Raw genomic sequence first — 25,450 nt, forward strand, 5'->3', positions numbered from 1 at the left:
ATATTTTGAGGACACCAAACCCACATTCCAAATGCACAATATTCCCTAAAATTGCTCATCTGGAGAGAGGGGAGCCCGCCTTGCTGAGGAAAACCCCGTAATGGGGCACTCAGCCCCCTGCACTCCCACAGCCAGCCCAGGGCCCTTAACTCAGACACCCTCAGTGTTCCTTCTCCGAGCTCAGATCCCTCAGAGGGGGGGTGAGGGTGCTGATTTGGGAACTCTGGTTTGGGATCTCCCTGCTTGGAAAAGGCTGTTGGCAATTCCACCATCCCCACCGCTCCCAGGAACACGGCTGCTGTGAGGCCAGGGCCATGTGCTGCTCCTCCAGGAGAAGCCTTCGAAAAGGCCCAAAGCTCTATTTTTAAAATTAAAACAAGGCGCAGCCAATGACAAAAGCTGCGAAGACAGAGCAGCTGCACCCCACAGCCTCAGCCCAGGATTTTGGTTTTCCAGCAAACCCCTTGGCAGAGGGGACAAAGGGGGATAATGGGGGGGCCTGGCATGCCAGGGAGCTGCTGGGGGCGAGCACAGCGAGGGAGCTCTTGGAAAGGACCTTTCTGCTTCATCCGCCTCTCCCAAGCTTCCCAGAAATCTGGTGAGCACATTTGCAGCCCGCCTGCTGCCAAATTCAATCCCAGCCCTGGAGATGCCGTTTGGATGATGAGACCTAAATCGTTCAGCTTCTCCCCGTGGAGCTGAGCCACGGCAGGCTGGAAAGGTGCAGGACAACCCTGAGGACAGCCACGTGTCCGCAGAGAGGTGGCACTTCCCAGCAGCACACAGGGGACGGGCACGGAGAGCCCGGCTCCATCCATCGCTGCTCCCTGCGGGAGCTGTTGGCAGCCCTGAGGCCTGGCGCTCCCCGAGGGCGCTTGTGGCTCTCTTGGGAGGGCTCCAAGGCAAACCAGACCCCGGCCCTCATTCCTGGCTTGCCTTCCCAAAGCCCCCTGAAGTGCGGCTGTAGTGCACTGCCCTGCTCGGCAGGGAGGGGCTGCAGGTCCCACAGCCCCACGGAACCACCTGTGCCTCCAAGGGGCTCCAAGGGAGCTCCGGGCACCTCCTTTCCAGGGACCTGGCCTGGACTCACCTGCCCGGGGCTCTGACACTCCGGTGAGGCACAGACCTTCCTCTTCTTCCTCATCTTCTTCCTCTTCTGTTCCTTCTGGTTTTTGTCCTTCCTCCTCCCTCCCTTGCCCAACCCCTGCAGACCCCTCACCACAGGAATTTAGGATTTATGCCCCCCAGAATTCCCCTCCCACAACCTCTCCCCACCCCAATGGATGCTGCATCCTCGAGACCTTCCTTTATAAGGGAGAGGAAACTGCCCCTGGAGAGTCATTGGAGGCTTCCAGTAATTAGCAATTACCAGTCCTGAAGAGCTGCCCCTGCCTCTTCTAATGAGGTTTGGTGCTAATTATAGCGGGCAGGGCCAGGAGCCCTGGTGAGGGGCTGTGGCGGCGACCACACGGAGCCTTCTGGATTCCTTGGCATATAAAAAAGGGCTGGGGTTACTCCGGGACAGCGATCCCGGCTGTGCCGAGTGCTCCTCCACTGCCAGGAGCTCTGGGGATGCTGTTCCAGTGCTGGCCCGGCTTCCTGCTCACGGGCTGGTCCTGTCTCATCCATCACTTGGAATAATTCCTGCTGAACATTGCGGGATTCCGCCACGTCCGGCTCCAGCCAGCAGCTAAATCCATCCCCTTGGACGAGCCTTGGGGGTATTTGGGAACCGAGCAACGTGGAATGAGGGCACCCAAACCCTTCACTCAACAGGCTCAAGTGTGTGTTCAGCATCCCAGGGGAGTTGAATCCCTCCTGGGCTCCTCTCTCCCCATCCCAGTGCTTCCCAAACTGGCTCCTCTCTGGCCAGGGTGGCAATGCCCACCCCAGCTGTCGAGCCACAAACCCCCAGCCCAGCTCCCAGTGTTCAGCTCCCTCAGGAATGCCATAAACCCCCTAAAAATAAACAACCCCCACCCCCCCCCCCACCTTGTCCAACCCCCTGAGGCGTTTTAGCCCCGTTTGGGCTCTGTGTATGGGCAGAATTTTAATTCACTAAATTAAATTTAATTCAATGAAATCAGGATTTTAAAGAAGGTGCTGAGAAGGAGCAGCCCCAAATTGCTTTCCCGGCCCAGCCCCTTGATTGGGCTCATTTTCCCCCCACAGGGAAGCATGGGTGTACAAACAGAGATGGAATTTAAGGAACCCCCCCACCTTGGAGGGAAACCCCTTGGACAGACACCGGCAGCGCTGGGAAACACCTCTGGGAGCTGTAGGAGGGGAAGGGGTGTCTGGGTGGGTTCTGGAACAGGCTGGGGAGGTGGGATAAGTGGTTTCCCAGGCTGTGATCCTCCAGGGAAGCCTTTCAGGGATGGAGAGAGCCAGGAGGGCACATAGTGCCAGGGCCCCAGCGGGGAGCTCTAATATAAGGGCGATCCCACACCGTGCAACCCTTTCCTTCAGCTCCCTAAAATAACCTCTCCTGGGAGTGCCACAGGTGGTTGGGAACTCGGCTTTTATTGTCACAGGACGTGGCAGCAGACAATGGGGTCAGTCACAACAGGGGGGACAGGGGGGTGACACCACAGGGGGGTCCCAGCACAGCCACCCCGATCAGCCACACAGCCCCGGCATCCAGAGGGAGGGAAGGAGAAGGAGCCCCGAGCCCGGCTCCTTCCCACGCCTTTCCTGCCCCATCCCTGTGCAAAAAGACAAGTGCTCAGCCCACGGTGACTTTCCCTCTGGGAACAGGGCAGCTGATGAGCAGACAGGGGGGTACCTGCAAGCAGCTTCTGGAATCGGCCCCGTTGTGTCCGTGCTACTGAGCGCAGCTGGGATGGGCTGCAAGGGTTTGGGGGTCCGGGGGGTTTTACTCACCAGCCATGCTGAGGAAGCAGGATCCATTCCCAGGGAACGGCTGGTGCCAGCCTAGGAGCCAGCACGGCCCTCGGATGGCCCACGACAAGGTGGGTGCTGGATTTGGGGTACAGACACACACCCAGCCAGCTCAGAGCAGGGGGAAAAACCCCCCAGACGTGTCTGTGCTGGGTCTGAGCCCCACCAAAACACGGCTGGGCCTCCCTCCAAGGGCTGTCCCAACACCACCAGAGTCACCAGGGCCACCTCGGCTGCGACTGCAGCCACACCAGAGGGGGAGGAGGGAACGAAGGGATCGGATGGATGAAGAAAACCTTCCCTGCTGGCACAAAGCCCCTTGTAGGAACAACCTACAGGCTTGTGTACCCCAGTCCCATCCTCTCCACTGCTGACCTTCCCCTGTGGAGAGCCGGCACAGCCCCAGCAGCAGCCGTCCCCACCCCGGGCTGGAGCCGGGCTGCTCACTCGGGAATGTAGTCCCTGAAGGAGTTAAAGCTGAGGCTCCGGCCCGCGGAGTTCAGGCTGGAGCTGGCTTGCATCTTGGGAATCTTCTCCATGAGCTTGGACACTGTCCTCCTCTTGAAGGAGCCTGGGGAGAAGTGCCCCTGCCTGAGCAGCTCCTGGTAGAGGCTGCTGAACACCGCCACCGGCTCCTCGTAGCTGTCCCGGGTGGAGATCTCGTAGAAGGGAATCTTGAGGGCCTTGGAGAGGTTCTCCCCGTCCTGGGTGGACACCATCCTGTCGAACTGCAGGTCCTTCTTGTTGCCCACGATGACGACGGGGGGCTGCTCGGCGGCGCCGCTGCGCTTGGGGCTGCCGTGCAGGTGGTTGATGAGGAAGCAGAGCCGCATCACCTCGTCGAAGCTGCAGCGGTCGGTCACCGAGTACACCACGGCAAAGCCGTCGCCCCACTTGATCTTCTCCTCGATCTGCAGGGAGTCCTCCTCCTGCCGGGGTGGGTGGGCTCCCGTTAGCACCGCTGGAATGCCAGCACTGCTGGGTGCAAGCCTGGAAAACCTCCCGGCGCCCTCTCCGTAACGGGATTGGGGACAGCGGTGGTAACACCCCCAGCCCGGGGCAGGAATGGGGTGGCTTAGGCAGCCACCAGCCCTGTCCTGGCATGGATACGGAGGGATTCAGTGCTCCCTCGAGCCGCCAGGATGCTCCACTGGCACAGGGAGCCCAGCTGTGCCCCGCACGGGAACAGGGGAATATTTACCCGAAGCCTCACTGTAACTGAGGCTGGACATCAATCCACCAAAACGCCCTTTCCCTGAGGCAAGCACCACGAGACTCCAGACAGCAGGGATCAGCCAGTGGAAGAGCAGGGACTGCCTTCCCTGGCAGGCCGCTCTGCTCCCACGGCACTGTCCTGGCTGGGCTCACCTGTCCGGCCGTGTCGAGGATCTCAAAGTGCACCATCTCCCCGTCGATGACAGCTGCATGCCTGTAGATCATTTCTGGGCAGGACACACAGGGAAGGTGTGTGAGAGAACCCCCGGGGAGCAGCCACAGCCCGGGTGGCTGAGAGGGCAGCAGTGACCGAAGTGTGGGAGCAACAAGGGAGGGAGAGGGGCTCCTCAGGAGAGTGGGAGGAGGGGACATTTCTGGGACATTCCAGCAAGGACATGGCTTCAGTGCTCAAAAAACAACCCAAATGGAAAAAAAAGAAAATCCCCAAATCCTAGAATTCGGGAGAGCACAGGCTCCAGGGGCTTAAATGCCTCCTGTCCTTTAAAAGCCACCTCCCAGCAGATTGGGAAGGAATTCGAGGAGCTGAGGAGGATCTGTTGGTTTGATGGTTGGACTCCTAGAGGTCTTTGCCATCCTAAATGATTCTGTGTGATCCCATGATTCCACATGATTCCCTGATCCCATGACTGAGCCTGCAGCACTTCCCTGTGCAATCCAATGGCTCATCCCAATAGATTTTGCCATAAATAACAACAGAAAGGGGAAAAGGGATGCAGGACCCAGGGAGGTGTCAGGACGGCCGTGGGCTGCCTGTCTGGTTGAGGAGGAAGAAGAGGGAATAATGGTGAATTTGGGAGCAGAGTTGGCTGTGCCACGGTGACAGCACCCAGGAAATGGAGTTTTCCTACCTAGGGTTGGGTCATAGTCTCCAATGAATCTCCTGGTGATGAATCGTACGGTCAATGCTGGAAAAAAACACAGTGAACCCTGTTGGAGCTTTCAGTGCTCTGGACTAATTTTTCCTCCTTGCAAGGGCAGAGGAGCAGCAGGAGCAGCCACAGCTCAGGCAATTAAACCCCCTCATCTGATTACACATCTCCCTGCACCAGAGCCCGGCGAGGCAAAGCCCAAATTGCTGGCAAAACCCTCCTTGGGGCCTTTGGCCCTCACATCTTTTCCAGGAAGCTCCTTTGGAAACGTGGTGCTGATGCCTGGAGAGGGAATTTCTGGATAAAGCCACGGTTGAGAGCTCAGGAGAGGAGGGTGGAAGTGGTGCTTGAGCCCTTCAAAGTGTCAATGATGGTAATGGAGATGGGAGTGAAAGGCAGTGGAGAGGCTAAAAGCTGGCTTGGAAAGGATACAGGAGTGGAAAGTGAAATCAGAGGAACAGGGGAAAAAAACAGGGGGAAAAGAGCTAGGCAGGAGCACAGAGCCAGGAGGGAGAGGAGGGAAGGAAAACAGAGCAGGAGCATGACAGGAGGATAAACCTCACCAGAACCAGGACGTGATGAAAAGATGAAAACCCCTCCAGAAACAAAAAGGGGAATGAAAAGCCAACACCAAGCTGGAGCAACACTCCGAGCTGCCTTTCCCTGGGCAACCCAGGGTCAGTTTGTCCCAGCTGCCCACCAGCAGATGTTCCTGGTGTCCTGCCCTCACAGACCCACACCAGGCCAGGATCTGCGTGTTTATCCCAGGAATGTGGCACCCCACACGGACCAGGCTTAAATAACCACAGAAAGGGAAAGAGAGATGCAGGAACTTCTCCTGCCTCCCACACCTGCCTGGGTCCTCTTTGGGGGCTTCACCATCCTCTCACCTCCCAATCTGTCTCTGGGTTTAAACCCTGCCCAGCAGGGAAGGCAATTGATGGAAAAAGCAGGTAATTTAGCCAAACTGCTCTGAGGAGATAGCCAGGGACCCTGCAGGAGACACCTACAGACACCTTCAAGGAGGTGACAGAATTATCAAGGGGAGCAGGACGAGGCAGGCTCGGTCTCTAGAAAGCACCTGATTGTGTGTCATATGTCAGGCAGCCGCCCAAAGCTGGAGCACATGGTGTGGGATGAGAAGAGGAGCCAATTAGATTGATTAAAAATTGGCTGGAGCGCAGGAGCACGAGTGGAGCTGCCAGTGGGGGAAGCGGCTGCAGGCGGAGCGGCCGCGGCCACCCAGCCTTATAAGGAGCTTTTTCTCCCCATCCTGAACATCAGTCACCTCGGGAAGGGCTCTCCTTGGAGCTCAAAGGGTGAACTGTGCTTTAAATGTGGGGTGGGGGGATGGCCGTGGGCTCAAGGGGTGATTTACCTGCCATGGAGGCGGGCTGGGCACACCTGGGCCGTGCTGCCCCATTTGTGCCGCTGCGGAACGGCTCCAGCGCCGATCCATCTCCGCTCCACGTGCTGCAGGCAGAGCTCTGCTCTGGATTATGGCAAAGTTTACGCTGGGCAGCAGCAGCAGAGGATAACATGAGCCCAGTCTGGGCTGGATTTCCAGCCCCCGCCGCTGATTCCCACAGCCCTGATCCTGAAACCACACGGCTGCGCCCAAAGCCGTCCCTGCTCGCAGGGTCTGGGACCTCGGCTCACCAGATCCTGGAGGTTTCCAAACTGCTCCGTGAAAACCCAAACTGGCTGACAATCAAGGGTTATTTTTCCCTTTTGCAGCTGCCCACATGGGATTTGCCCTTTGGTTGTTCCCACCCCTCAGCTCTCCCGACCTGGCTCTGTAGCCCATGGATGCAGCAGCTCGTCCCGGGGATGCTCCGGCATGGGGCCCACTCACACCCTGCCAGGATGGGAGCTTGGCAGCTCAGGGATGGAATCCACCTTCACCCTCCCGTGCTTCACGCCCTGGCCATGAGAGACGTCACCCCCGTTTGGGGACCCGGCTGCCTCCCCCGTCCTCCCCACAGGAGCTCAGGCAATGATGCTGCTGCTCTTGGCTCCTTCCTCGCCTCTCCCACACCCGATCCATCACCTGGGATGTCACCTGCCAGCTGGGCAGCGACAGCAGGACAGGTGTCCTCGTCCCCAGCGCAGGGGCTGGCGGCCAGCAGGAGGACGCGGCAGCTCGGGCACAGCCCCCGGGGAAGGTGACACGATGTCCCCTGGCAGGGGAGGACGTGCAGAACAGCGCCCAGGGACACGGATGGGGAGGGACTCGCTCGGGGGGCTGCTCCCTGCTCCTGGCACGCTCCAGCTCTGCGCTCTGCACGAGCCACGTATCGATTTACCTCCCCGTGCCCCGGCTCCATGGCCTGTGCCGCTGGCACACACCCCGCTGCTGCAAGGCACACGGGCTGACAGCCGAACCCAACCGGAGGAACTTTTAAAGACCCTCGGCACGAGGATCCCACGCTAAGGAGGGGGCACAGCAGCCCCGCAGCTGCCCCAGGAGGGGCCCGGAGGTGCCAGGAATGGGCTGTGTGCCGGGGGGGATGCCCAGCAGCAGGGAGACACACGCCTTTGGGCTGGGGGCGAGCCAAAGGCTCCGTACACCCCCTACAACCATCTGCTCCAGCGGGGCCAAGCGCTGCCAGGGCCCCCCGGGGCTCTGGGTACCCCGGAGCTGAGCCCCATCCCGTGCTCCAGCATTGCTCAGGGACAGCTGGGAGTCGCTTCCTTCAATTTAATCAGGGAATTAGGATTTTTCGGCAATGCCGGTTGCACAGAAACGCAATTCCAGCGGCTCCGACAGCCCGGCACAGGTGCCACTGGTGTGGTGCCTTCCGTTTTCCAGAGGGGCAGGACATTCCCTTTCCCCAAGGGCACGGCAGCATAGCCGTGTCCTACCAGGCTTCGCATGGATCACGGATCACTGCAATGTGGATCCACATGGATCCACAGTTTCCCCTGCCTCTGACCCCACTCCTGGGGGCTACAGGGGACACCTGCGCCCGCAAGTGCTCACAGCCCGGGATGGAGCAGTGGGAAAGGGGGGAGGATGATCCCCAGGAAGGAAGGAGGGAGCTGAGGTGCTCCCAGCACAGCATCCCAAACCCCCGCCCCAGCAGGCACAGACGGAGAGCGCCGAACAAGGCGCAGGGAAAGGGAGTTTTCCCGAAGGAAAACAGCCCGGTGCTGTGGAGGAGGCTCAGCAAAGCTGCTGGGGGCGCTGGGAACGAGCAGCGAACTCCTCACACCCGGGAAAACCCATCCCGAGCCCGGCTTTTGGGAAAGTTCTCCCGGCCAGTGATGTCCACCCCGGGTCCCCGCGCAGCTGGGGACCCCTCGGGCAAGGGAAAACCCCCATGGGACGAGCCCCGGCGGCCAAGTGTCCATGTGGGAAACCCGAGGGGAAGGAAACTCAGTGCCCTCAAACCCCACGGGTTGGGGGGGGCGCAGGGATGATGCCCCTCGTCCCGGCTTTCTACGGGACGTGGAAAGGTTGGTCCCTCTTGTCCGGAAGGGAGAATGCCGGGGGGATGCCAGAGGGTGCCAGGGGATAGCAGAGGGATGCAGTGAGATGCCAGAGAGGTGCTGGGGGGGTTGCCTACCTGTCTTGCCCACGGCGCTCTGTCCCAGCACGACGAGGCGCAGGGTGCGGGCCGGGCTGAGGCTCACGGAGCGGCGCAGGGGCCGCGGGAAGCTCATCCCGGAGCCGGGCCGGGGCTGCCCCGGAATCCGCCGCTCCCCGCTCCGCCGGCCGCTGCTCCGCCGGCCCCGCCTCGGGGGCCGGGCTGGGCTCAGCCCCGGGCGGGCCCGGCTGATGCCGGCCTCCTCCTCCTCCTCCCTGGCCAGCGGAGGCGGTCCTCATCCCGGCCCGGAGGCGCTTCGAGAATTGTGCCTCAGTTTCCCCGCACGCAGCAGCGCCGGACCGGGAAAGCTGCTCCCCCCAAAGGGGCAAAGCCAGAGTTGGACGGGGCTCGGAGCCACCTGGGCTCTGGAAGGTGTCCCTGTGCACGGCAGGGGGTGGCACTGGATGGGCTGCGAGGTCCCTTCCATCCCGAACATCCTGGGGTTCCGTGGGTCTATGAACGTGAGGAAAGAGGGAACTGGTGCAACGCCCCCCCGCCAGGGAAATACGGCCAGAGTGCTGCCTGCCCCCAAAGCCCTGCCTGAAATCACGGTTTTCCCCATGTTTGGGCACGAGGCAAGTTGGTAAAGACAAGAGGAGCTGTCTGAGCCCCGGCCTTTCCCCTGGTCCCAAGAGCAGGGCGAGGAGCGAATCCTGGCTCCGCGCAAAGCAGCGACTAAATCCCCGTGGACGTCCAAGAGCAAGGACTCCACACCAGGCCTGGAACACACTTGGTGCATGTTGGTGCAGCAGCACCACCGGGCTGCTCAGCAGCAGCAGGAAGGTGAAGCCAGGTGTGCAGGGAACGTGGAACAGCTCGGAGATGTACCTGGAGCGGGCATGGATGTGCCTTGGGTGTGCTGGGAAGGAGGGAAAAGCCCGGCAACAGCTTGAGCAGCATCTTGACTCTCTCCCATCAGGCCCCAGAATGCTTCTGACCCGTGGGATGCAGATCCCAGGCAACTCCAGTACTGCAAAAGAAGTTGGCAGAAGGGACCTGGCCAAGGGTGTGGAGCCTTCAAACGCCCACAGCAGGGACTCAGTCCCTTTTCCAAAGGCTGCAGCCACTTCTCTGGCACAGGGATCTCTCAGCCTGACCATCTGGGGTGACTTGGCACAGCCCGCTTGGTGCTTGAGGGAACATGAGCCCACCTGGTATTTATAGCGCCTATCAGGTGTCCAAAGGGAACATCCTGGTGCCCACAGGGACATCAGCACTCAACTGGCCACAGGGTTATCGGGATCACAGCTGCTGCCAGCGGGATCAGTGCTGGAGGGAGGCCCCTGGATAACACAGGGACTGTCGTGGAGAGCCAGCAGACCTCTCCCAGAAACCCATCTTGCCATCACATGTGTCCTCTTTGTGCATCAGCCCCTGGAAACGGCCCTGCTCCGGCTTCTCCAGAGCCAAAAATCAAGCTCCCGGCTACATCTGGGGCCCAGGAAACAACAGCGAGGCAATAAACAGATTTTGGGACAAAAGCTGATTCCCAGCTGGGGAATGGGGGGCGTCAAGAAAAAGAAGTCTCCGTTACATTCCTTCCCTATTTTTAGCCCCATTTCCTACGGAAGTGAGTTGTCTGCAATCAAGTCCTCTTCTTGCCTGATCCTCTCCAACACCAGCTTTAATACATCGCCTGATTCCAGGCAACTGGGGGAGAAGCCACAGAGAAAACCCTTCTCCTGCGAGCTGTGTGACAACAAACGGGCAAATTTCATGGAAAATCAACCCTTGCACTTTGGAAGGCAGGAGCTGGCTGGGGGAACGCAGAGCAACAATTCCTGCTGCTCCAGGTTCCTGCTGCCCTCGCCTCGGGTGCAGCACCTTGGAACAACAGCCCTGGGAGCTGGGCAGTCACACCTGCCTTAATTCCGAGTGCGTTAACAGCACATGGATTGGCAGGGATGAGGGAACAAAGGGACAAGAAGGATGGAGTTCAAATGGAAGCATGCACTTCCTCTGTCACCTTGGGAAAATCGGCTCCCTTCCCACTGCCTCCATGACCACAATGACCTTCCAATCCAGTACCAGCTGCTCCAGAAAAATACATCCCTGGATTCTTTAGGAAAAGGTCCTGGAGCTGGGGAGTCTGTGTCCCTGATGGCACAGCTGGGAGAAACTCCTGCTCCTCTCACACAGCTCTCCTCGGCGTGGTGGAAGCCACATGCGTGTTCCCACGGGAGCACTGAGCGCCACGCCCCACATTTGCCAGGGAATATTTGGCTGGATGAGAGTGGAAACAGGACTTTATCAGCGCTGATCGCTGGATAATCCGCCTCCAGCGCTCCGTGGCGGAGCCAGGTGGGAAAGGTGCAGGAGATACTGTGTCCTGGTGAAATATTTGTGGGCAGGCTATTCCATACTTGCCGGTCCTTCAAGACACGGAGCCTGCTCCGGGAACCAAGCCAGAGGCTCCCATGAATCACGGCCCTGCAAACAGAGAATCAGCTGAAATGGAAAGCTGGCCCAAAGCAAAGAGCCAAATCCCCTCAGGCCGTAGCCTCGGATCGCAGGGATTCCATTCCATGTCCAAACCACTTCCCTGCTGGGTAGTCAGGTGTTTTGAGAGCTGCCCAGAAAGTGAACTTTGGTGCTTTTGAAACAGGGCAATGGTGGCTTTTTACTTAGGAAAGGAAGGTAAGATAACCCCAGTCCCTCTTCTCTCCACGAGATGATCCAAAGGCATGGAATGCCAACAGATCCATGCGGGAGCCAACTCCAGTTCAAAAATGACTGAGGTATCTCAAAGCTTTGTTCCCCAAGGTTTAGCTCCTCTCCCAAGCCTCCATTTGAAGGGCTCAAACCCTTTTCCAGCTCACCCACCACATTTAATTGCCACTCATTAATTACTGCACGGACATTCCCACGTGCAGCTCCATCAGGGAATGCTCTCCAAGGATACAACCAATGCCACACTGCCCTGTCCACAAACATACTTTGGGTTGCTGCAGCAAACCTGGCACACCCAAGGGTCCTCCCAGCCTTCAGCCCCTCACATTCCTTGATCCACTCTGTTCTGTCTGACACCAATCCAGCTGGGAAAACTCTGCATCCACCACATCCAGGGCAAGGCACAGGGACACAGATCCCAGCTGCTTCTCCATGTGCTATAAATAGGGAGAGGGAACACAGATGAAAGGCCCCGTGTCCAGGCGTGCCGGCCACAGCCGGACTCCTCCGGGTGGGATTTGCATCAACATGAACCCACTGGGAACACGTTCCCTTTCTTTTTTTAATAAAAGGCCGGGTTTTGGGTCACAGGAGATAATAAAACCTCTAGTGCGAGAGAAATCCAACCAACAGAGTTTCCTGGTGTCCTGTTCCTGCCTGCGGCTGAAGCGGATTCCGACACGTGGCTGGATCACGCTGAGAAAACAAATCTGGCTCCACGTCAGAGCTCAAAGACTCCTTCCCAAAGCTGTGAGGGATAAAATCACAGGGAAGGGGCAAATTAACAGCATTTCCCTCCCACCCCAGGGCCTGAACAACATGCCCCGAGAGCTTTCCGAGCTGCTTTGCAGCTGGATAAACGGCGGCAGCTCCTGGCCTGGCAGAGCGCGTGATCCAAATGTCCTGACGGAGCTGCTAAATCCCTCTGCTGCCCCGTGGGCTCCAAAGAGAGTGTCCTGCACTTTGTTTTCCTGCAGGAGCTGGCTGTTGGGAAGGAGGACGCTGCCACAGACCCCGTCTGCCAGGCTCCGTCAGACTCTGCAAACAGCTCCTCACGGCGGGAAGCTTCCCGCTGCGGGAATGGCTGTGCTTGGGAAGCTGATTTTAGAACACAGAGCAGCATGCTGAGGGAAGGAAGAGAGACCCCATCATGGAAGTAACTTAAACCTCCAGAAACGCTGCAAAAAGGGATCCCGTGGGATGGCCAGGATGGGGGTGCTTTACCTTCAGTCACAAGAAGGATTTTATGTGAAACACAAGTCCAAGCCCCTCAAGGCTGCAACATCCAGAGCATTGGAGGGGCTTGGAACAGCACCAGCCTTTGAAATGCTGGAAAACTCGCTCCAAAGCAGCTCCCAAAAGCAGCTAGAGCTGAGGGGGAGGGAAAAACCTGGAGCCACAAAGGAATTCTGATGCCATGGGCTACTCTTGAAAGGGCAGAGGAAGAGGTCAGGGCTGGGCTCAGTGCGTGGCACACAGAAATCAGGGATTCAAACCCCTCCCAGAGAGGGGAGGGCAAGGAGGGGTCTCGGGGGACACACACCTGGGATCCAGGGAGCAGCAGGGCCAGGGATCCGCTCGGTGCTCCTGCCCGAAGCAGGGATGCCATGGGGAGCCGGCAGAGCAGCAGCGGCACCTCCCGAGTCACTCCCGACAGCTCTTCCCGAGCAAACCTCGCAGCTGGCAAGAAAACAACGCTTCCTTCTGATGGGAAATGTCAGGGCTGCAGAGCCAGCCGTCCTGCTGCCGTGGAGCCCTGCTGGCATTCTTGGAAAGCACGGCAGGAGCAGCACAGGCAGCGGCTTTGTGGCCAGCGGGCAGGGATCAGCGCTGGAATTCACTCCCAGTTCCCAGCACATGCCCTCTGCTCCGGCTCCGAGCCTCCCTCCCGGGGGGACAGACGCCACAGGGGTGGCCAGAGCCCAGGCCTGCTCCTTGTCCGACCCACGTGGATCTTCAGCTCCGGGCAAAGCATCTCAAATTCCACCCGGAGCTGTTTTGTCCCGGCGGGTAACTTTCCGCCAGGAATCAGTACTTAAGGAGAAAAACCCCCAAACCTGCTTTGTTGAGAAATTGCTGCTCTTAAGCTATTTCAGTGCTATTTAGCACCAGGAAGGGTGACAAGGATCGCCCCCGGACACATGAAGCCACGTGGAGACCTGTGACTTCATCCCAGAGAACTGGGCATTCCTGCTTCCACTTGGAACGACAAAAAGCTTTTGATTTAAACTCCCTTGAAGAAAGCATTAAAACAATCCCTTTTTACCTCAGTCTGAAAAAATAGTTCCAATAAAACCTGCTTGTTTTGCATCATAAACTTTTCAAACCAAGAACTTCCTGATACTGGTTGGATTTTCCCTTCCTGAATTTTTGTCCCCCCTCAAAGTGCTGTGAAACCACCCTAATTTTGTGTAGTATCTCACTTGGATCAAAACTACATTCCCAAGGGCTTTTTGGGGGATCAGACTGACAGAACTTAAGCCCTTTGCTTTTCCTTTGACTCCACAGCAGCCTCTGCCCTCCGTATTTCCGAGCCCTGAATCTCATGTTATTTCCAAGTGTTTCTTCCTATTTGGGAAGGACAGAACATTCCTGCTACATCCCCTTAAGAGCCAAGACATGCTGTTTCTTAGCCCCAGCGCTCAAGCACGGAGGGACTGAGGGTTTCCAGGCCAACTCCTTCGGCTGGCAAACGCCGCTTCCGCTGTGGACCGGGAACAGCCCGCATCCGGAGGCTGTGGTCCCTGTGCCAGCCCACAGCACTCCCTGCCTGCTGCTGGGATCTGCTGCTCCCAGCGTGGAACTGCAGTCACCTGTGGGAGAAGGCGAAGAGGTGGGAGATGATTTTTGGAGGGGCCTCCCCACTCTTCTGTAAGAGGCTGGGAACAAGGATTGCGACGATCCAAGCAGTCCCTGCCTCCGTGTTCCGTCGGCTGCTGAAAACCGCGTGTCCAACCTCAGCAGCAGGGAAGGAGCAGCATTCCCAAGGGCTATTTGTGCCAGAGGATCTGAAATGGGAAGGGCTGAGTCCACCCCTGCAGATCCAGCTGTCTCCAGTGGCTGAAGAACCAGCTCGACCCTGGCACACCCGAGTCCTTCTCCAGCTGAAGGTGAGATGCAGCCAGAGCCACCCGAGTGGCACCTGATCTCCCAAAGGAATTGTGACATTGGATAGCCAGGGCAAATCCCAGATGGAAGAAAACTCCCACTTCCTTCAGGACAGGGTTGCGGCAACCTTTGTCCCAGGAGGAGACATGGTGGGAGTGCAAAGGACACCCAAACGTGGATTTTCCGCCCAGTTTGAAGCAAGGTATTCCCTAGGGAAGTGACAAGGTGAGCAGGGCCTGTTATCCCTTCCCATAGTGGGATTTTAAGAACCCCACAGTACAAGCAACTCCAGGAAACTCCAGTCCTGGTGGATATCCAGCCTGGAAACACCAGCAGGCCTTGGCTGGATCCACATGGCCTTGTTATGTGCTGCTCAGGAAAGGACAGTGCTCAACGTGCAGCCACAAAAGAGGGGAAAGACCAGGATCTAGACATGGAGTACACGCAGCAGGCCAAAATCCAGCTCTAAAACAGGCACAAAATCCCTGCTGAGCCACCAGTGCCTCGTTCTGATAGTGTTACACACACACACAGTTCATTGCTGCTCACCTTCAAGAGGGGAATTTTTCAGCTCCACTTCCCAGTGCTAATCCTTAAGAAGGATTTTCACCCCTTGGCATGATCTGGGAGTAGATTCAGGACCCTGCAGTCTCCTGGTTTCACTGCTCTCTTCAGTGCCACGGGCTGAGGGCCACACTGTACCCCAGGATGTTCCCTGGAGCCACACAACGCCAGGAATTACATGACCGGAATTCCCGAATTCCTAAAGTTCAGGGAGGCATGAAAAGGCCGGACAGCCAGCAAGGGATCCTGGGGGCTTCCAAACCCCTGCCAAAGAAACACCAGCAAAGCTGAAGCAGCAGTTTAAAAAATATTCCATTATTTTAAAAAGAAAGCACATAGAGATTCCCATTTCCCACCACAGCAACAAGTCCAGGACTTCCCAGTGCCGAGGCCGTTTTATTTCCACAATTCCCTGGAGCAGAAGTGATTCCCAGGCACAGCCCCCCCAGTCAGGACAAGCAGGGGTAGATTTCGATGGTGTTGATCCGGAGGACGGTCTGGGGGTTGGCAATGACTGAAAAAGAAGGAAAAGGGGGGAAAAAGAAGGATCAGGTAACCAGCATAAACCTGGTGCCAACCTCATGCCAGGGCGCCTGGAGGGCGGTGCTGGCAGACAGCTGCATTCCATGGGGATGCCAGGGACAGCAGGTCCCAGAGTGGCACTGGGGCAGCCTGGTCAAGGCTTTTCCATCCATCCCATCCATATGAAAACAGCCAGGATTCTTCCCTCTCGCAGAGAAGGAAGAGTCACTTGGCAACCAAAACCCACACAGGACCCTGCTGGGGCCTGCGGGCAGCTGTGAGGACACATCCAGCGTTTAAGGCTTTGGGAAGAGGATGGGATTGCTCTCCTGCCCAGGAAGTTTAAGGAACACTGAGGGAATATTAAATCCCAGTGCTCTGTGGGCATGCCTGGGAGAGGGGCTGGGCCCTGAGGGGCTCTGGGGACACGGAGAACGAGCCCCTTCCTCGGGTCCTTGTGCTGGGATACCTCCCCTCCCACGTCCAGCAAGGAAGGAAACGCGTCCTTTCCCTCTTACTTTTCTTCCTCTGGAAGTTGTGCCTCCTCCAGAAGCGCATGTTGACTTTGGGCCACGACTCGGTCTTCTCAATCACCGTGGCCTCCACACGGACCAGGTCCTTCCTTAAAAATGAGTGTTAGGGCATCAGGTTTTAGTTACTGACGTCCTGCTCCCGGGGAGCGGGTTTCTGGGAGAAGAGATGCGTGGATAACACATCTTGCCTGGCAGAGCCAGATCCCGGGAACTGCAGATCCTCCGTGGGAGGAGGGCCACCTGCCCAGGCACGGCCAAAAGCCTCCAGGTGCTGTGCCTGGATCGGGAGATGCCACAGGTCCCAACTTCCCTGTCACGTGAGGGATGAGATCATCCCACCTGAGCAGCAGGAGAGACAGGGACCTGCGGGAACCTGTAGGATTGCGGCAAGAGGAATTCCCCTGGCACCTCCAGGTGGATCTCATGGGCCCTGCTTGGGTTTAGGCACGGGATGAGCCCATCCCCACTCCTGGTCACCACAGAAATCCTTCCTCCTCCTCCTCCTCTACAGCATCAGAGACAGCTGGAAGAAAACCTCACCTTGCTGGAAACACTATAACTTTCCCAATAATTTTTAAATTAATTGTTCTAATGAACCCTAAGCAATTTTCCACCGCAGCCAGCGTTTAGCAAGGCTTGCCACAAGCTGCTGCTGCGAGAACACAATTTTTGGGAAAATGACAATTTGGGAAAATTTTTGGAAAAAACTAAGTTTTGCTGAAACAACTGTGATCAACCTTGATATGCTTCAAGGGTCTCAGAAGGTGAGAACCCCCAGGCAGGATCCAGACTGGAGCTTTGGACAGGGGGGTTTTAGTCAGCAGCCACAGGGAAGGAGGAGGAGCTGCTCTTCCATGCACAGCACTGCAGAATTCCATTAAAAGCTCGTTAAGTTTGCCACAGGAAGACATTTAAAGACCATTTTGCTGACAAACGGCTCTGTCTGCACTTGAGGGGGGCAGAGGGGGAAGCCCATCCAGCTGAAATTGTTCCAGCAAGGTCACTGGGAGGCCAAAGGCTTCAGACAGCCACCATCTCTTAAAATCCACCCTGGGGGTGTGATTAAATCAGAGACTGGATCCTGGAGGAAACTGATTTATCTGCAGTTAGTGACCAGCCCAGAAGAAAAGAGCCAGAGAACAATGTCGATTTTAAGAGACCACTGGGTGACCCCGACATCCCAGCTCCAGGGTTTGCTCCAGATCCAGCACCACTGAACCACACACGCCCTGCCACCGTGAGGGAGAAACCAGGGAGCAAACTGCACTCAGGCCGTGGTTTACCACTAATTTGGGACTAAACTTCCTGGATTCAAGGCTCTGGTGAGTTCTCTGAGGGACACAGCTCTAGGAACTGCTGGCAGGAGGCTGAAGCACAACAGAAACCAACTCGCTGGAGAAGAGCTCGTGGGCAGGACAAGTTCTCAGCAAAACAGAGCCCAAGGAAAAAAATAAAAATCTCTATCAAACGTTTTAGGTATGACTGGAATGTCCATAAAAATAAGAAGGGGGTCACACATTTCCCAGAGCCCGACACAGCTGGGCCTGCTGCCTTCAGCAGCAAAATGTTCCATGGATTGGATTTTTGCAGGAGGCGGGAAAAACTCCGGCTGGAATCTCACTCTGGATCTGAGCTGGGCTGAAAGGTGCTGTCAAGAGGCAGAGAAAAAGATCCAGGCAAGCTACAAGCCCACAGGATCATAATTCTTGGAGGTCATAACTCCAGCTGCCCCAAGGAGTGAATCCCGGCCCGGCTGTCTGGGACAAGGCCTTTGGCATTTCCACTGCAAAAAGGAGCAGGCAGCAGGAGAAACAGCGAGGTTTCCTAGAGGGAAAATTCCCATCAGCTCTATTTTGTCCAGAAATAAGCCAAACTTTCCCTCCACTCATGCCTAAGACGGGCTCCAGCCCTTGTGCCAGCCGGGGCAGGCAGCGACTTGGACAAACACGGAGCCCGAAGGATTCCAGAGCAGGAGCCAGCCAGCAGCTCCCAGAATAGCCTCTGCCATGCAGATGTGGTGTTTCAGGGTTTAAAGGAGCGTCATCCTGGGAGGTATCAGAGGAACAAACCCTGTCCAGCTGTCCCAAACAGGACACGCTGGGGAGCCGACAGGAAGCGGCTCCGGTGAAGTGTCTCGGGCTGTGAGCGCTCACCGGGTGTTTATTTATCCAACAACAGAGACACAGAACTGCCTCTGCTCTCATCCAGCCTCTTCTCCCCTCCCCAAAATGCCTGTGGGCTAGGGGACTGTGTGAGAGAACTGCAGTGCACGCTGCTGGTGACGCCCTTTTCCCATCCCACTTCCCCTTTCCCCCATCCCGTACCAGAGAGCTGGGATTTCGGTGGTTCCCCTGCAGCTCAGGGGGTGATGGCACCGCCCCCCAGCCTTCACTCTTCGTGGCCAGCCTCTTCCTCCTCCCACTGACTCCCTTCAGCCAAAGGCCCTGGAGTCCAGGCCAGATGTGCAGCCTGGTCTGCCTCACACAGCTGCCAACACTTCCCACACCCTCCAAGCGCCTGCAGGAGCCAACAGCTGGTTTGCTTCCTGTCCTGGAGCTCCTGGGCATCCCCGAGCCAAATCCAGCACAAAGAGCTGCAAAGAACCACCCCAGGGCCCCTGGATCAGAGCTGGGGGAAGGAAGGTGCTCCTCACCTGCTTGACGTGGCACATACCACAACGAAAAGCCCCTTTCTAGTCCTAGAAATGAGATTCCCCTTCCTAAAACCTTCCCCAAGGGCACTGTCTGGCAGTAACTCATAGAATCCCGATGATCTGCTAACCCAGATCCTCTTCCAGTGCTGTTACAAGGAGTGGCAGCTCCTAAAATCCTGTCCCACACAGGGACCTGAGGCAGGTGCCACTGGTGCAACTCAAGGCACGTTAAAACTGTACAAATAACTCCTAAATACCACCTGCAGTAACACCTGGACCTTCTGGGAAGGCAAAAGCCTGAGGAACCAGAGGTTCTGTACAGCAAGTCCTACAGCACTGGGATGGAGGCAGTGCCAAAAACTTCTCCCAAGTTCTGTGACTGCTGGATTACGTGATTGAGAGCAAGGGAAAAATTAGGAGCCCTAAAATTAAGGCTAAGGGCTAAAAACTCAACTCGAGGGATTAAGGAAAAGGATTTCTGGCTTATTTCAAGATGACTGCCACCAAAATTAGGGTAAGAAGGTAAAGATGCTGAAGGGCAACATGTCCTGCTGGTCTGTGCAAGGAGGAAAAGATCCAACTGAGGTGAATATCCAAGAGCTACCTCAGAACTGGGACCTGCTGCTCTCCTGGCACTGGGGAGGGGGAGAGTCACCAGAGGCTGATGAGCTGTTTCATTGGTGATTCTTTCAAAAGCCACAGGGCTGGGATCACAGTTAGTGCTGATAAATCCCAGTTTCAGGGACTGCAGAGCCCTGAAACCACAATTAAGCACAAAAATGCCACATAATTTCTTTATGAAGCATCTTACCCCAGCAGCGGCCTTCCAATGAGCGTGAAGTCGTCAGCACCAACCAGCAGAACCTGGGGGAAATAAATCAGGCACAAATCACTGCTCATTGTCCTGGCAGAAATGCAAACTAGACCTTTCAAATTCTACAGCCATAAAGGAGTCAAACTGCTTAAAGCCAGGCCTCCCCACATTTCAAACCTGACACTAACTGCAGGGGTGGTGGGGAAAGCTGCAAACAGGCTGGAGACAGAGCCATTACTCTTCCAGAGACCTCATCCCACTGAAACAGACTGCAGAAGTATCTTTCTCCATGATCAGAACACACTGAACGTCTCTGTCCTGGCTCACCAGCAGGCATAAAAAAATATGGAAAGCAATCAGGGAAGAAGAACAACCTGCCTCGTGTGGGATCTGGACAAATGGCAGCTCCTAAACTGTTGGATTTTTACAGCAGTTGCTGCAAATCCCAGTGGAGAAACAAATCCCTCATTCTCCTCAGTAAGGCCTCGAGATGGGAAAGAAAGAAATGAACATGAGGGGGTTCACCAGCCCTTGCTGGTTTGGGGCATTTCAGCTGCATCTAAAGGAACAGGCAGGATAAGAGAGGATACAGTGGGAAGAGGCTGCATTTCACTGAATCATCGAGGTTGGAAGAGACCTTCAAGGTCACGGAGTCCAACCATCAACCCAGCACCACCATAATCTTCCCTAAACCATGTCCCCAGGTGCCACATCCGGAGCCACTTCTCCCAGGCTGCCTCACAAATCCTCTGGCCCCACTTAAAAACCACACAGAAATTATCCTGAGAAGTCCTGGCTTTCGTTTTAGACAGAAAAAAAAAAAAAAATCCCTAAAGGGTTCTGGTGCTCAGGCAAATTTCCACCTTCACTGCCACCCAGACCTTTGCATTCCGAGCTGGCTACACCACAGAAATCCCTCCTCTCTGCTGGACACAGGGATGTGGGACACAGCTGAGGACATGCCTAAAAAGCTGCTTCGAAACTGGGCTTCAGAGCAAAGGCTGAGCACAAAAACTCCTCAGCTCTCCTGAATTACTTGCTTAGCTCCAACAGCCCACATGAAGGTGAAGCCAACAGAATCCCACTCCATAATATGTCCCTTCAGTCTGGATTAATGAGCCTCTGCAAGTCCCTGCTGGTTGTCCAAGGCTGAGGATAAAGATATTAATTGGATCTTGGCAACTCTCCCCTCCGTTCCCCATCCTTCTGCCTCCACCCGGCCCAGCACGATAAGGATCTTACAGAGCCCTGAGGAGTTTATAATCCCTCTGGGAGCCCTGCAAGGAATTAAGGGGTTGGACTCGATGATCTTAGAGGTCTTTTGCAGCCTAAATGGTTCTGTGATCCGGGGTGTTGGAGTCTCAAGGCAAACACAGGCTTTCGCTGCCGGCTCTGGAAACAACAACTGTCATTTTCTTTTTTTGGACGGAGTTAGGACAACAAAAATCTGTCTCCCCACGGAGTCTGGCAAGACTCACTCCAGCCCTGTTAAACAGAAATTGCAATAATATCTGAAACTGGAACAGAACTAAGGGAATTGGAACTAAGCAAAAGGCTGGAATGAGGGCGGGAGACCCCCCAGGAGCGCTTTGGGACGTGGTGTTAAAACCGGTGATGGGTTTTGCCTCCAGGAACGTTTGTAGGGAATCTGCTCTGGCTTTTTCACCTTCTCCATGCGGATTCGGTCTCCACACTCAGCCTCCAGGACGTTGTCCATCATGATCAGGTCTTCACTGGTGATTTTCCACTGCTTGCTGGCGAAGTGGACGACGGCGAAGAGCCGCCCGTATTGCCCCGCGGAGATCAGCCCGTTCACCTTCCGCACCACTTCTGCTGGCAAACAGCGAGGCAGGGATCAGGGCAGCACAGCCAGAGAGCTGGGAAGGGCTGGGAAAACCCACCCAGCCACCCGGCTCTCCCCCCAGCACTCTTATCTCCTGGGAGTCTTTAAGCAAGGATCAACAGCAGTGTTGCTCCCCAGACGTGTGAGCCTCCCTTTTTAAAAATTCACGAGTTATTTGTATTTTAGGTGCTGGCAAAGCCACGTGTAAGTAAACATCTTGTATACACTGTGCAGCTACTCTACACTGCTGACTCTCAGCCCGTTCCTCAGGCAACCCAAAGTGTACTGTACTTGGGTATAAAGCATTCCAGCAAAGAGCTCTTGTCCATGCATCCCACCTTTGGAGGAAATTCCCTCCAGTTCCAAGTCATATGCAGACAGCCCAGAACTCTGAGTAGTGCCTAAGGCACACAGGAACGTCAGGAAGAGCTTGGGAAAAGGCTTCCAGCACATGACAAAGCCCAGCCTGAGAACGTGTACCTGCAGCAAGGACAAGAGACACCTGTCCCTCGCTCCCTCCCAGAAAAACCTCTTCCCCCGTGCATGGAGGAGCAGGATCCTGAAGCCTGGTCCTGCACGTGGACGAACTCCATTTCCTGCGATCAGCCTCCTGAGCAGTGAATCCAAACCCAGCTTTTACAGGAACACCAAAAGGTGTTGCTCCCTGACACCATCCCACTGCCAAGCAGCAGCTTCCCACCCTCCCTGCTGTCCAGAAAAACACATTGTCCTCATTGTCCTAAAAAGTGGCCAAATCCTTTTTTCTTTTTTTTTTTTTCCTGGAATGCAAACAGAACATCCCTTTGGGACAGACAGGAATCCAGCAGCCAGGCAAACCCAACCCAATCCTTACAGGAACACTCGGAAAAGGTCCAAGTTCCAAGCCAGAGGATACAAATTTAAAGCTAGAGGTAGGAACACAAATTACTTGTAGGGCAGGAGCTGCAGCAGTTCCCACCAGGATAAAGTTGTTGATAACTCTTCCAACACCTCCAGTGCCAGGAAACATCAAGTGATTGCTGGCTTGGATCTCAGTACCATGCAGAGAGACCCATCCCAAAATATCCGGGGCTGTTTCCACAGCCAGCAGGAGACAGGAGGCAGAACTGCAATGCTCCCGCTGCTGCTCCCTGCGGATGAGCACAGCCAGGAGATAACGTTCAGCAGCAGCAGCAGGAGGGAATCCATCAGGGATGGCACCAAGCCCTGAGGATGGGACCCCACTCCCTGCAGGGCTCGCACGGAGCAGTTTGTGGTTCGCTGCTGGGTTATTTCACACACAGGGACAGGCACCCATCTGTCGCTTGAGCAATCCCAGGAGCACGGAGCAGATAAAAAGCAGGATCAAAACAGCCTGGGAGGAGACGTGGAGCAGGAGGCTCTCTCCAAAGCACATCCCTCCATTAGGGACACTCTCCAGCCACGTGATGGGGGAGATCTGCAGGGAGGTGAGCTCAGCTCTCCTCGCCAACCTTGTCCCCAGCCCAGAGCACTGAGGGCCATGCCCGGTCATTCCTTGGACACCTCCAGGGGTGGGGACTCCAAACCTCCCTGGGCAGCCCCTGCCAAGGCCTGGCCACCCTTTCCATGAGGAAATTCCTCCTGATGTCCAACCTGAACCTGCCCTGGCACAGCTTGAGGCCGTTCCCTCTCACCCAGCAGTCCTGACAAGCTGAGGGGACAGGGACACGACCACCACCGTTGTGTCACGTTGTGTCCCGCCTCTGCAGGTCTGTCCTGTGCCCACCATCCAACTGCTCCTGCTGGCTGGAGGTTCTGTTTTATGCACCGAAATACACCAGCTCTCCATGTGCCCACCATCCAACTGCTCCTGCTGGCTTTGATTTAGCCAGTGAATGCAAAATAGCTCGCTTCTCCTGCCCGAAAGGCTTCTCTCACGCTTTTAGTTTTTTTAGTACCTTGTTTCATGCCACACATTGCATCAGGTAAGGTTCCTCTGGCAGCACAACAAGCTGCCACAAACTAAGGAAAAATCGCATTGTACCCAAATCTCCCAAACCAGCAGCTGGAGCACACTTCCAGCGACACTAAAACACGTGAGAAACGAAAAAAAAAACACCAAAGAAAGTGAGGAACACAAACTTCCAGCGCAAAGCATTTAGGCTCAGTCAGGCCTCGAGGCAATGCTGGAAGACCAGATTTAAGACTTTTACCTGCATGATACTTAGCTTCTTCCACTGGATCTGGAAGTTTCACTTCAGGCCATGGGGGCGAAGTCAGGGAAGTTTTGGCAGCAAGTCTGTGAAGGACAAGGTAAAACTCACTGCAGCAAGCAGATACTGCCAAGAGATGGAAAACAGGGAGAGGAAAAAAGGAAAAAGGAGATGGAATAGAAACGGATATTAACACCCAACCAAAAGTCATCAGATTACAGGTAACAACTAGGCAAGAATCTGCAATAGCACAAAAAACCAATCTTATATATAAAGAGGAGGGATATTTGCCTAGGAAGGCTCCATGAGATGGCCACAAAAGTTGTGGTTCCTGAAATCTGAAAACTTAGTAGATTTTGTAAATAGCATCCCAAAGCAAAAAGCAAACACCATCCCCCTCAGGGGTGGGCAGTTCAGGTTGTCCTGCGTGCAGAAATCCCCACTTTGCCTAAGCACCAAAGGATGCACAAACGGCATAAAATATTCAGGAATAAACATGAGATGGGAGTGGGAAAAAAGCCAAATCGACTCAAGATCCTTTGCAATGATTGATTTACTCGGTAACCCCCAGCCAAACATCCCAGAGGGCTTTAATTTAACAGGACCTCCAAGTACCTGTGAGTACCTGACCACAGGCCCCGAGGCCTCACGGGGTTTAGTGAGGATTTTGGGTGCTGTGTCACCCAGGCAGAGATCCAAGGATCTCTGACCCTAGAGGATGAGCAGGAAGAGGGAAGAGCACATCCTGCCGTTCCCTGCGGCAGGAATTCTCTGCTCCTGCAGTGTCCCCTCCTGGTCACAGCCAGAAGCAGCTCAGTCCTGCAGGAGATCCCGGCACGGGGAATGGAATAAAAGCACCACAGGCAGCTCCCAAAGTGCTGGAAAAAGCGAAGCCTAAAGGTCCCATTGGAAGAGTTATCACAGAATTCCAGAAAGGTCTGGCTTGGAATGGATGTTAAAGCTCATCCAGTCCCAGCCCAAGGCAGAAACACCTTCCACCGCACCAGCTTGCTCCAAGTCCTGTTCAACCAGGCCTTGGACACTTCCAGGAGTGGGACAAAAAAACCCCCAAAAATACAAAATGAAGAGAAGCACCCTTCTGGGAAAGGTGACTGAAGGTAAGCAGAGTCCAAAACATCGGGAAGCAACAGAGTGAGCAAGCCTCCTTCCCGAAGGAAAACCAGCTGCCCTGCCCACCCCGCTGAAGCAGGCCGGCATTCCAGGGGGAAAAGGCAAAGTGACATTACCCTGGCTGTGGGGACGAGCTCTGGGAACTCCGGTGCCGGACCGCAGCCGACAGCAGGGAGGCTGAAAGGGAGAGAGGAGGGAATTAAACACAGGCAGCAGCTGCTGGGCTTTTGCAGAATTCCAGAATCATTTAGGCTGGAAAAGCCCTCCCAGACCATGGAGTCCAAGCTGTGCCCGGTCCCCACCTTGTCCCCAGCCCAGAGCACCGAGTGCCACGTCCGGGCATTCCTTGGACAGCTGCAGGGACAGGGACTCCAAACCTCCCTGGGGCAGCCCCTTCCCAGCCCGGGAATGAGGAGATTGATGAAGCCCCTACTCCCTCCCCTCCCCTGGATTTTGCTGAAGGGTTTATGCCACGGCGGGAAGAACTGTGTAAAGCTGATTCTGCTTTTCGTGAACATGGCCCGGCTTTCGGGCTGCTCCGAATCCCTTCCATTTCCACCCAGGGAAGCGCTCCAGGGCTCATCCAGCAGGTGCACGGCAGGGATACAGCAGGGCCAGGAGGCAGCAGCGGAGACCCTGACCTACTGCCCGCCTCCTTCCCTCCATCCCAGCAGCTGGCAGAGCTCCCTCCTTCCCTCCCAGCAGCAGGGGCAGGGACTGTTCCCGTTCCCGTTCCCGGTGCCGTTCCCGGTGCCCGCTCACCTCCCGCCCGCCGCGCTCGCGCCGCCGCCATCGCGGTGACCTCGCGCCGGACGCGGAACCGCGGGGGCGGGGCCGGGGCT

General features: G+C 56.1%; 3 protein-coding genes across 6 annotated transcripts; all 3 read right to left on the reverse strand.

Moving 5' to 3' along the window:
* Positions 1 to 2,502: 2,502 nt before the first annotated feature.
* LOC121661258 (ras-related and estrogen-regulated growth inhibitor-like) lies at positions 2,503 to 8,750 on the reverse strand. 3 transcript variants are annotated; one of them, XM_042021226.1, is made up of 5 exons: positions 8,576 to 8,750; positions 6,385 to 6,498; positions 4,986 to 5,042; positions 4,270 to 4,343; positions 2,503 to 3,830 (listed from the first exon to the last, which is right to left on the reverse strand). In XM_042021226.1, the coding sequence occupies exons 1-5, from the start codon at positions 8,670 to 8,672 to the stop codon at positions 3,345 to 3,347; spliced, it is 828 nt and encodes a 275-aa protein (XP_041877160.1). In that variant the 5' UTR covers positions 8,673 to 8,750; the 3' UTR covers positions 2,503 to 3,344. The 3 variants fall into 3 exon arrangements, with proteins under 3 accessions (XP_041877160.1, XP_041877163.1, XP_041877162.1); XM_042021229.1 differs by having other exon boundaries at positions 6,385 to 6,520; positions 8,576 to 8,659; XM_042021228.1 differs by lacking the exon at positions 6,385 to 6,498.
* A 1,042-nt stretch (positions 8,751 to 9,792) lies between these two features.
* Positions 9,793 to 13,715, reverse strand: LOC121661257. 2 transcript variants are annotated; one of them, XM_042021225.1, is made up of 4 exons: positions 12,810 to 13,715; positions 11,553 to 11,703; positions 10,563 to 11,026; positions 9,793 to 9,879 (listed from the first exon to the last, which is right to left on the reverse strand). In XM_042021225.1, exons 1-4 carry the CDS (start codon positions 13,123 to 13,125, stop codon positions 9,860 to 9,862), a joined length of 951 nt encoding a protein of 316 aa, XP_041877159.1. In that variant the 5' UTR covers positions 13,126 to 13,715; the 3' UTR covers positions 9,793 to 9,859. The 2 variants fall into 2 exon arrangements, with proteins under 2 accessions (XP_041877159.1, XP_041877158.1); XM_042021224.1 differs by lacking the exon at positions 9,793 to 9,879 and having other exon boundaries at positions 10,187 to 11,026.
* A 1,517-nt stretch (positions 13,716 to 15,232) lies between these two features.
* On the reverse strand, positions 15,233 to 25,420 carry MRPL21 (mitochondrial ribosomal protein L21). Its single transcript, XM_042021230.1, has 7 exons — positions 25,371 to 25,420; positions 24,725 to 24,785; positions 23,478 to 23,563; positions 21,127 to 21,290; positions 19,458 to 19,510; positions 15,979 to 16,082; positions 15,233 to 15,452 (listed from the first exon to the last, which is right to left on the reverse strand). Exons 1-7 carry the CDS (start codon positions 25,399 to 25,401, stop codon positions 15,388 to 15,390), a joined length of 564 nt encoding a protein of 187 aa, XP_041877164.1. The 5' UTR covers positions 25,402 to 25,420; the 3' UTR covers positions 15,233 to 15,387.
* Between the last annotated feature and the right edge of the window lie 30 nt (positions 25,421 to 25,450).

The sequence above is a fragment of the Corvus kubaryi genome, unplaced genomic scaffold (genome assembly GCF_017639235.1).
Source record: "Corvus kubaryi isolate FWS band 111438036 unplaced genomic scaffold, C.kubaryi_AGA036_p1.0 37130, whole genome shotgun sequence".
NCBI lineage: Eukaryota > Metazoa > Chordata > Aves > Passeriformes > Corvidae > Corvus > Corvus kubaryi.